The sequence below is a fragment of the Aegilops tauschii genome, chromosome 5 (genome assembly GCF_002575655.3).
Source record: "Aegilops tauschii subsp. strangulata cultivar AL8/78 chromosome 5, Aet v6.0, whole genome shotgun sequence".
In the NCBI taxonomy this organism is placed as follows: domain Eukaryota; kingdom Viridiplantae; phylum Streptophyta; class Magnoliopsida; order Poales; family Poaceae; genus Aegilops; species Aegilops tauschii.
Window position 1 is genome coordinate 462,412,634 of NC_053039.3, and position 11,327 is coordinate 462,423,960.

At 43.7% G+C, this 11,327-nt stretch overlaps 1 protein-coding gene across 5 annotated transcripts; it reads left to right on the forward strand.

The window, feature by feature from the left end:
* The first annotated feature begins 1,539 nt into the window (after nucleotides 1-1,539).
* On the forward strand, nucleotides 1,540-9,829 carry LOC109749259 (cation-chloride cotransporter 1). Of its 5 annotated transcripts, none has more exons than XM_073498147.1 (14): nucleotides 1,540-1,695; nucleotides 1,860-2,053; nucleotides 2,823-2,972; nucleotides 3,144-3,222; nucleotides 3,552-3,643; nucleotides 4,041-4,155; nucleotides 4,353-4,453; nucleotides 4,838-4,903; nucleotides 5,183-5,427; nucleotides 5,511-5,625; nucleotides 6,517-6,711; nucleotides 7,337-7,737; nucleotides 8,042-8,203; nucleotides 8,287-9,829. In XM_073498147.1, the coding sequence occupies exons 2-14, from the start codon at nucleotides 1,869-1,871 to the stop codon at nucleotides 9,384-9,386; spliced, it is 3,006 nt and encodes a 1,001-aa protein (XP_073354248.1). In that variant the 5' UTR covers nucleotides 1,540-1,695; nucleotides 1,860-1,868; the 3' UTR covers nucleotides 9,387-9,829. The 5 variants fall into 5 exon arrangements, with proteins under 5 accessions (XP_073354248.1, XP_020163815.1, XP_073354247.1 ...); XM_020308226.4 differs by having other exon boundaries at nucleotides 4,838-4,899; nucleotides 5,179-5,427; XM_073498146.1 differs by having other exon boundaries at nucleotides 1,569-2,053.
* The last annotated feature ends 1,498 nt before the right edge of the window (nucleotides 9,830-11,327 follow it).

The following is an 11,327-nucleotide window of genomic DNA, read 5'->3' on the forward strand; positions in this document are numbered from 1 at the left end:
TAGGCCCACAAAGGCCTGCTTAGAGAGGAGCTCGACACGGTAGCCGAGGCGGGGCTTATAAACCGGTGTGAGCTCCTCTCAACTAGCGAGGTGGGACTAAACATTGTGCACGTCGGGTGGCAGCGCACCCCTTTAGTACCGGTTGGTGGCACGAACCCATAGTAAGGGGGGGTCTTTAGTACCGGTTGGAGCCACCAACCCATACTAAAGGCCACCACCTCTTTAGTACCGGTTCGTGGCACGAACCGGTACTAAAGGTTCGCCACGAACCGGTACTAATGAGCGCCGCCCGCCTAGCCGTTGGAACCGGCACTAATGGTCACATTAGTGCCGGCTCAAATACAAACCGGGACTAATGAGTTGAACATTAGACCCTTTTTCTACTAGTGACCTAGGGTTCATATATATGAACAAAATTAGTAAAAAATCTGAACATATAGCATTTGCTAATTCATCCAACACTTCAGAGATACCTAGCTTTTGGGTGAATTGAGAGGAGAAGGAGGTACTCATGGTAGGCAGCCCGGGGCCGAAAAGGGGATGGAGAGGGCAGGCGCGGGGGAGGGCGGCCGCGCGTGCGGGAGGCCCGGCGCCGGGGCGTGCGGCCAGGGTGCGAGGGAGGGCCAGCGCGGGGAGGGTAGCCGCGCGTGGGGAGGGCGGGCGCAGGGAGGGCGGCCGGAGCAGTGCGGGGGCGGGCCGACGAGGTGGGAGAGAGAGTGGAGATGGAGAGTGAGGAGGGAGACTGAGAGGTCAGGCGGGCAGGATGATGATAACATGGGCTTAGGAGTAGCGCGGGTCTCGGCCCAACGCTACTGCTAAAGTCATTAGTTGTAGCACCGGTCCAAGACAAGTGCTACTGCTAAGTGGGGATGGATAGCTGGGTACAGGTTGGCCATAATAGCTGCGCGATTCAACAGAACACGCTACTGCTAACGTGTTTACCAGTAGCGTGGGTCCATGACCAGCGCTGCTGCTATGGCCAGTCCGTGTGGCACGGCGACATCACCGTGTGGGACCACTTAGCAATAGCGTCGGTCCACGGGCCGGTGCTACTGCTAACCCCTTACTTGTAGCGCTTGACACTAGCACGCACTACTAATAAGTAACAGTAGCGCCTCTGTATAACCGACGCTACTGATAAGACTTCGTGTACAAGGTTTTCCCTAGTAGTGGGAGGAGTAGGCGCGCGTCCCGCGAGTCCGCTTCCTGTTTACGCCGACGTAAATCAGGCTCAAAATTGAGCCGAGAATGGGTCGACAGACGGACGAAAAGTGGACGCGGCAACGCGCCGACCCAAACAGACGCGCGCGGATGAAATGAGTTGGCGCATTGGAGTTGTTCTTAATTCGTTATCGGTTTAATTTTGGTTTTTGGTTGATCGAATTTCATGCCACCCCTACCTATTCGAAGCAAAGACGTGCAGACAATGGTTGAAACAGTTTTTCCCCATCTTCATTTATTTGAAGTAAGAAGTCAACGCGCAAGGCAGGGACCTTCGTGGGAAAGCAATCCCTCCCTCCCAGCGTCAACTGCCGTGTCCTCAACTCAAAGACGGCTGCTTTCCAGGGTGCTCACCGCAAAACCGAAGCAAACCCACCTACTCCGTTGTAGTTCCCCCGCCTCGTTCGTCGCCGGCCAGTGACCGGCCGCTCTTTCGTCGACGCAGCGAGCGCCCCCCGCTCCCCGTCGACCCAGGTGAGTAAGCTTCCGCCTACCGCGCCCCGCCGCCGCCCGAGCCGCCCCTGGTTGCTCCCCACGCTCTGCCGTCCTCGGATTCAGATCCACGGCCACCAGGAGCGCTTCGGCGCGTGCCCTGGACCCTGGATCTCACGGCGCCGTCCGTTTTGTGTGTGATGCAGCGAGCCGCGATGGAGAACGGGGAGATCGAGGCCGCGGAGGAGGGGCTGCCGATGCCGGCGCCGCCTGTTGGGCGCAGGTACCGGCCTGTGGGCTCCGACGACAGCGCCGTCATCCAGATGACCTCCATGGAGCCCGGCCCCGCCGGCTCCACCTCCGTCACCGGCCACGACGCTGTGACGCCCCAGCCGCCGAGGTGATGATGCATACTTCGTCTCGTATTTTGTGGCATTGTTGTTTGATAGACGACCAGTATAAGTGTCTCGGATTTAGCAAATGTTAAACTGCTGTGGATTCGTGCTTGCATGGTCTTGACCGTGAGTTTGTTATTTAGCCATTAGGTGTTAAATGATTCGGATGATAGTTGTGGCGTTTAGGAACTGACGAGAAGCAGCGCAAATGCATGTGAGGTTGATCTGAAGTTTTTAACTACATACTGGCTGTGGTCTGCTTGAGAGCTGCCTGCCCTGGCACTACAGTTCTAGGCCCTAATATAGCCTTTTGGAGTTGCTTCTTTCATTTAGAGCTCAGGGCATTAAGAGCAAGGTTGTGAAATTCGCATTTGTTATGTTTGTTTGTAGAATATCTTCAATCAATCTAATGCCATCACCTCGACTTCTGAAATTTGGTGATGATATTGTTATCACTTTGGGTTTGAGTAAATTTGAATGACTCTGCAGTAGATATTTCTTTTGTCATACAATGTTTTGTGAGTACTCATATATCGATGTCGAGCTTACCTATTTTCACATGAACATATATCCTTTCGTTGTACCTACTGGCTTCCTTGCTCCATTTGCTATTTCTGGTTGCATATTCCATGGCACATTATCAGGCATAATTTCTGAAGATCTCATTCCATGTGTTTCTTTCCATGGCCATTATAATTAGCAAGACAATTTAGGTGACAGAAATTGTCTAGCTGTGAATTTATGAACTCACGCTTTCGTTTATGTACATCATAGGAACCTTGAGCCTGGGGGTGCCAGTCTAAGTATCGATCCAAGCATGCAAGAAGGTTCTAGTGATCGTGCGACATCTAGTGGATCTCAAAGGGATTCAAAGCTAGAGCTTTTTGGGTTTGATTCACTTGTAAACATTTTGGGTCTCAAGAGGTACAATCCATCTTTTGTAATATATTTAGGCTCCTTGAAAACTTGAGATTAATCTCCTTTTGTTAAGCACACATAGTTTTTGACTACTATGTTAAGCATGTGTTACCCAAAGAAATAGTTTGAACCATTGATTTTACTTTATGACATATGCATCTGGCTGAATCTGAACAGCATGACAGGAGAAGAGACCCAAGCCCCTTCGAGCCCTAGGGAGGGAGAGGATGTAGCAATTACCATTGGACGTCCGAAGGTTGTCTCCAGATCCAACATTTAGGATGAGTGCCATCTGTTTGATACTTCGTCACACTTCTCCTAGTTAATCGTGAATAACTATGAGTTAGTATCTTTTGACTGTTTTGACGATTTGCTACCTCCCTATATATATTTAATCAACTACTCAACTCGAAGTTGCTGATTTGTACATTTAAGTTTTTATGCCTGATCTCAAAAGGTCGTTCAGTGTTTCATTGGTTTTCATTGACATGTTTGTTTCTGTTCATTTGGTTTATGCCATTTAGATATATATGAGTAATTATAAAAATTGTATTACTTATTCTGCTGCTTTCATTTGGTTTGCAGGAAACTGGACCAAAGTTTGGTACAATGATGGGTGTCTTTGTGCCATGCTTACAGAATATCTTGGGAATCATTTATTATATCCGTTTTACCTGGTAAGTATTGGTATTATGTGCACTTGTTTTTGTTACTGAACATGAACATTTAGTTCCTATTTGGTTATTTGCAAAATAAAATTTCTATGTTGCCATGCTGGTCAACGTAGTGTTGTTATCATTCTTTGGCAGAGGACCACCTGCAATATTTTGATTCCTAATTGTATGCGCTTTTCCTATGCTAGAACTAAGTAAAAATAACTGCAAAGTCTGTAGAGGTATTGTTATCCAATGTGGCCATATTGGACTGCTCTTGCAGCAGTAATGCCTTTGGTACCTTGAACATTTTTCTACCCTTGTTCGAAGTTGTAGTTCAAAAATGTGATGCCTGTATCCCCTTTTCAGCTAAAAAATTATTTATGATTATCAAAACTGACTAATTTTTTTCTCTCTATAGGATTGTAGGCATGGCAGGCGTATGGCAGTCACTTGTTTTAGTCTCATTCTGTGGTGCTTGCACATTTTTAACCGGCTTATCATTAAGTGCCATTGCAACGAATGGGGCAATGAAGGTATGCTGAACATTTGTGCTAATGGTGACGAGTTCGTGCAATAGGGTTGATACCTTACATGCATTAGCTTTTGCTGGTTAAAGTCCATCTGGAATTATTGCAGGGAATAGTTCGAGAGCTTGCTTGATGTGCGATGCTGCTACCTTGATAAACTTAAATTTGTAAGTTAGCTCATACACATTTTGTATGATCCATAGGGTGGTGGACCATATTATCTCATTGGCCGTGCGCTTGGTCCTGAAGTTGGAATCAGCATTGGATTGTGTTTCTTTCTTGGAAACGCGGTTGCAGGATCCATGTGAGTAAATACTGCAAATGCCAACTACTTACGTTATCCTTTCAAATTTCTTTTATATTTTGTTTGCTTGTGAAAGGAGTTTTCTGGATATTTCTGCATCTGTTGCTTGGAAGTTGTCATCATATGAGATCTTCAAGTTAGTATATGACGAGTTGAATGGTTTATAGTAGTATGTGAAGTGGTGATGAAGGGTTTTGCGCTGTATTTTGATACTTGTTGCCCTTGCCTGCTACAAGTTTGGATTGGCAATAGTGATAGAACACATCTGAATTAGTAATATAAACTCTTAGCTTTTTGTCCCATTGGAATTTTAGAGTATTCAATTTAATTTGTTAATACTTGTTAGTTTGACATGTATTCATGCTAACTTACCTGTCATTTCAGGTATGTTCTTGGTGCTGTAGAAACCTTTTTGGACGCCGTTCCTTCTGCGGGATTGTTTCAAGGCAAGTCACAAGTGATACTAGGCACTAAATTTTGTTTGTATTTGTGATCGCTGAGTACAAATGTTGAATTATTTCCAAATATCCAAAGTGCAAACCCTTGTACTTCAAACTTTTGTCAGGGCATAGAGATGCCTGTATTTAATTTTATTTTCATTGTTAACTTGGGTTTATGTTTTGTGAGAAATCGAGAAAAGCAGAGCTACGTTATACAATAATTCTCAACTTTTAATGTCACTTTTGGTTTTTATCTGACTAACTTATAGCCTTTTAATAACGCAGAGAGTGTAACAGTGGTCAACAATACATTAATAAACGGTACAGCAACAGCTGGCACGGCGACTATATCGACTCCCAGCTTGCATGACCTTCAAGTATATGGTGTTATTGTGACCATATTGCTCTGTTTTATTGTATTCGGTGGTGTCAAAATCATCAACAAGGTTGCCCCTGCCTTCTTAATACCAGTACTCTTTTCACTCTTGTGCATATATCTTGGCGTCTTCATTGCACCAAGACACAATGCTCCAAGTAAGTACCATGTGACCTATATGTTTGTTAATCATCATTATGCATATGTGCTTTCAATTGTAATGCTGGCTTTCCTACTTTAGAGGGGATCACTGGTTTGAGTCTAACCTCACTCAGAGACAACTGGGGTTCAGAATATCAACGTACAAACAATGCTGGAGTTCCTGATCCAAACGGTTCTATATATTGGGGTTTCAAGTAAGCTTATAACATCTCTAAAAACTTGAACATCATTCGATGTGTATTTACGTTGAATTTCAAGCATACTCTAGTCACTTTATACAATTTTCATTTGATCCAATGAACTTTGATCAATCATGGCAATGAGCCAGTGACTCCCACTCCCATTATTATATGTTAAGGGGTTGTGAGTTTCTTTACATGCATGTTCATTCTTTGAGCGAGATTGCAATGTGTCCCTAGGTTTATAGAGTAAATTACACTTTGCACCAGGTTTTGCAAGAGTTCAGTTTGAACTAGGTCTGGCACAATAATGTTGCAACTGCACCAGGTTCTGTAGAAAAATAATCTGAAGAGATTCATACATGTGTATTATGGGACGGAATATATACCTATAGATTTTAGTTAAAAAATATTGTTGTGCTGGACCCGGTGCAAAGGCAAAGACCTGGTGCAAAGTGAAACAAGTGGCAATGTACCTCATGCAAACTGCAATTTAGTTATATGAATCTCCTATTCAAGTTTTTAAACTTCTAGGATAGCTTGGTTGGTGTCAAGTTAGTAGGATAGCCTCTAGCCAGAGAAAGGTCCTCAGTATCCCCGCCCATCTTTGATGAAACAATGAAATCAACCTGCCTGCGTCCACATCAGCAACTTCTTTTAACTCACAGCTTTTGGTACAATATGACTAAGGACGACAAGTTTAGGGACTTTACAGGCTTATAAGGGCCTAATTGGAACTTCTGTATGAGTTTAGGGACCTGGTCTCTAACCTTGCGAGTTTGAAGGCTGGAGATGAATCAAACTCTGTTGTTGAAAACAAAAAAGTTTGTGGACCTGCAAGAGACTTTATTACTTTCTTTATGTCTGCAAATGCAACCTGCCAACACATTTTTGTACACTTTTCAGTGCTTTGGTAGGCCTCTTTTTCCCAGCAGTCACTGGAATTATGGCTGGCTCAAACCGATCTGCTTCACTGAAAGATACACAGCGTTCAATACCAATTGGAACATTATCTGCAACTCTTACAACAACTGCTATGTACTTGCTTTCTGTGCTGCTGTTTGGAGCCTTGTCCACAAGAGAAGAGCTTTTAACTGACAGGTACATGTGTCTCAATGCTGCAAGTTATCATTGCTCCCACTTTAGAATTGTAGATAATATGTTCTCTAGGGTTTAGAATATTTTGTATGTTTCAGTTCCGTGTTTATGATGTCGTCAAGGCATGCTTATTTGCTCTATCAGTTGAAAAAATCTCACTGCCACAGCTATTCTTCTGACTGTTACTGGCATTGGGCACATAAAGTTATTGTGGTATGTCCTGTTTGAGGGTACATGTCCATGCTTTTGCAGTCAGACAATTTTTTTCTCATCTTGAGCTAACAAGCTCTCAACTAATCTACTCCCTCCGTTCCTAAATATTTGTCTTTTTAGAGATTTCGAATGGACTACCACATACGGATGTATATAGACATATTTTAGAGTGTAGTCACTTGTTGAAATCTCTAGAAAGACAAATATTTAGGAACGGAGGGAGTACTTTATATGGTCAATATTCATGCTTTTTAGAATGCATATATTTCTCGAATCTGTTTTTGTTTCTATATTCTTTTATCAAAAAACTACGTTCTGATAGCATGGCTGTAGGTAACAGTTCTGTGTTAGTCCCATAATCTGCTACATTACTGAGTTATTGTGAGGTTAGCTCATGAATATCCTTTACTTGCAGGCTTCTTACTGCTACAGTGGCATGGCCTACTCCAGTAGTGATTTACATTGGTATTATCTTGTCTACTTTAGGTGCAGCGCTACAGTGTTTGACAGGGGCTCCAAGGTTATTAGCAGCAATAGCTAATGACGACATCCTTCCAGTCCTTAATTACTTCAAGGTTTCTGAAGGAGTCGAACCTCACGCGGCTACTTTATTCACAGCATTAATCTGCATTGGATGTGTGATTATTGGGAATTTAGATTTAATCACACCCACTATCACCATGTTCTTTCTGTTGTGCTATGCTGGTGTGAACCTGTCGTGCTTTCTGCTTGATTTACTTGATGCTCCTAGTTGGCGCCCTCGATGGAAATATCACCACTGGAGTCTTTCACTTGTTGGTGCACTGCTTTGTGTTGGTACGCCGTTTGACTCTTACCATTTTATTTGTCATCCATGACATGCATCCTGAACTGCCTCTAATACCATTTATGAATATACGTTATGTACTTTAAAATGTGTACTGATTTAGGCATAATTTTGAATTTTGATCGAAGATTTCTATTCCCATGTATGATTTTTTAATCCAACCAGCTCCTCCTAATCTGTACTGATTTATTTTTACCTTGTATTTCTTGTGGCCCACAGCTAGTTATAAATGCATCCTCACATTGTATTTATGGTAGTGCTTTCCACTAAATGGATTTTCCACTCAAATTTCAGTTATCATGTTTTTGATCTCCTGGTCTTTCACTGTTATCTCCCTTGCCCTTGCAAGCCTCATCTATTACTATGTGAGTCTAAAAGGGAAGGCTGGAGACTGGGGAGATGGGTTCAAGAGTGCATATTTTCAGTTGGCATTGCGAAGTCTCAGATCACTCGGAGGTATGACTTTCTGCATGGAAAAGAAATAGTCATTTGTAATCTATTTACATATTATTCTAACACTCACTTAACTGTTCTTACAGCAAACCAAGTTCATCCTAAGAATTGGTACCCCATTCCTCTGATATTATGCCGACCTTGGGGTAAACTTCCAGAAAATGTCCCTTGTCATCCTAAACTTGCCGATTTTGCTAATTGTATGAAGAAGAAGGGCCGTGGTATGTCAATATTTGTCTCGACAATTGACGGTGATTATCATGAGCTGGCTGAGGATGCTAAGACTGCCTGTCATCAGCTGGAGGCCTACATTGAGTACAAACAATGTGAGGGTGTTGCGGAGATCATTGTAGCACCTTCAATGTCTGAGGGCTTCCGCAGCATTGTTCAGACGATGGGCCTAGGCAACTTGAAGCCGAATATTGTTGTGGTGCGGTACCCTGAGATTTGGCGCCGTGAGAATCTGACAGAGATACCGTCAACATTTGTGAGTATAATAAACGATTGCATCATTGCTAACAAGGCAGTGGTTATCGTGAAGGGTCTTGATGAGTGGCCTAATGAGTTCCAGAGACAGTATGGGACTATTGACCTGTATTGGATTGTGAGAGATGGAGGATTGATGCTTCTTCTGTCTCAGCTCCTGCTCACAAAAGCGACCTTTGAAAGCTGCAAGATCCAAGTCTTCTGCATAGCTGAAGAGGACACTGATGCTGCAGAGCTAAAGACTGATGTCAAAAAGTTCTTGTACGATCTTAGGATGCATGCCGAGGTCATTGTTGTGACTATGAAGTCATGGGAATCTCACGTGGAGAACAGTAGCAGTAGTGCTCAGCCAGATGATTCCCAAGAGGCTTACACAAGTGCGCGGCGAAGGATCAGTGCATACCTTTCCGAGATGAAGGAAACCACAGAAAGAGAAGGACGGCCGCAGATGGTGGATGGGAAGCAAGCTGTTGTGAACGAAGAAAAGGTCGATAAATTCCTCTACACAATGTTTAAGTTGAACTCCACGATACTCAGGCACTCCAGGATGGCAGCTGTGGTGCTGGTGAGCCTCCCCCCGCCACCGCTGAACCACCCTGCATACTTCTACATGGAGTACATGGATATGCTTGTAGAGAACGTCCCACGCATGTTGATAGTTAGGGGATATAGAAGAGATGTTGTCACATTTTTTACTTGATCAAACACATACAGTCCGAGCCCCATTCTGTTGTCGTGCCATCGTAGCAGAATGGATACACAGATCAGATTCCACTGTTCAAGTTGGAAGGCCTACCTTGATGGCTACCTTAGATGAGATGCACTGGGTTGTTATTGCTGTATTAGGTATGCAAAATATAGTATCTTCATTCTTTACACAACAGATGAATACTTGGTCATTACAAATTTTGTACCCCTGTTCTCCATACTTGACAATTTTAGATACACAATGCCTCCCCCTTTTTACCGGGACAGTAGCGATATGATCCTGTTTGTGTTATTTTCCATGACGAACTGTACGATTTAAGAAACTGTGTAACCAGTTGTTGAAAGGGGGCAACACAAATGCTTAAATTAGAGAATATTCTGGTAACGCCAGATGCCGATGCATCTCTCTGGAATGTCAGCTGATATGATGTTTTACTGGACTTGTGTTGACATACTACCAAGTTTTCATCATATACTGCACTGCTGCTGTTCTTTGTGCACAGGTGTCACTGCTGAGAGTTATTCTGTCAAATGCAGAGTATAAGAATTTGTTGGTGTGAAATTTTCCCGTCTTGTCACTAGGCGTATTTACCGTGGTAATGTGATATGATCCCAGCATGAACGTCTCCTTTTACGGTTGTTACTAGTCTATTATTCGATTAAGTTGCACAATGAGAGTGTTGATATTGATTATCAGTGACGCTCGGTTTCGGTAGCAACGCCTACTGACTCAATGATTATATTCTTCAGTTCTTTGTTCTGTTATTTTTTCTTTATATTTGGTCCTGCAGTTTGCTGATTTGTAAACGTTAAATATGACCACTCTAGCAAATAGTCATTACTCTACATATTATCTGCAATGAGTAGTGGAATGTTTGAACGGAAGTCGACTCTCAAGATCCAAAACTGGCGGCGAAAAGAACCTTGCATATGTTACACTAGAAATACCCTTCCTCTGAACTTGAAAATACTATGATAAAACTACACCATTTTCTTTGTCAAACTACCCACGAAGCTGCACTGAACATGTGTGAAATGGTTGCTAAATGCGTAGATTGGTTTTGTGAAGCTAAGTTCTGAACCGACTGGTTACTCTTCCGAACTGATGGAGAATTATCACTAGCAGATCAGGACTTGGGACCGGCCTCGAGTATCATTCCATTTTTGTGACAAGCTCGCAGTGGTGGCTCCCAAAGCTGCAGAGCCGTTTGTTGTTGTGGTCTGCGAAGTAGCAGAGTCCTTGGCCATGGGAGCCCTCCCGTTTCGCAACCTTCTCATGAGTCACCCAACCGGTTCAGTCATCCCGGGAGAGACCACGGGCACAACATTTGTTTCAACACAGCTAAAAAATCATAGCGGTGATGCGACTATGAAATGAAGTTAGTTAGAGCATCTCCAGCTGCGCCCCCAACAGGCCCCCCTAGGCGACTTTTTCGGCGCCGGCGCCAAAAAAACGGCCCAGTCGCGCCCTCAGAACGACGAAAAGCGCCGGTTCGGCCCTTTTTTCCGCCCGGCGGCCGCAGGCCGAACCCGGCGCGCTGGGGGCGCTTGGGGGCTCCGGCGCAAGGGAAAAGCACGGCTGGGCGAAATAGCACGGGCACAACATTTGTTTCAACACAGCTAAAGTCATAGCGGTGATGCGACTATGAAATGAAGTTAGTTAAATGAGCATAACGACTCATTTTACTTATTTTGTTAATGACTTCCAACTCGACTAAACATGCTTGGAGACGAGTTTGAACCGAGTAACGAGTGGCTCGTTTGATTTTATGGCGACACTATTGTTGGGAACCGAAATCCTTTATCCTTTGCTTATGGGTATTGTTTAAGAATTTTTCTCCTCACATATACACATGAAGCAAAAGTTTTAGTTTGATATGCAAAAAAAGGAAGTACAATTAACCTCTAAATTAAGAGTGTCTCTGAGTCCTTT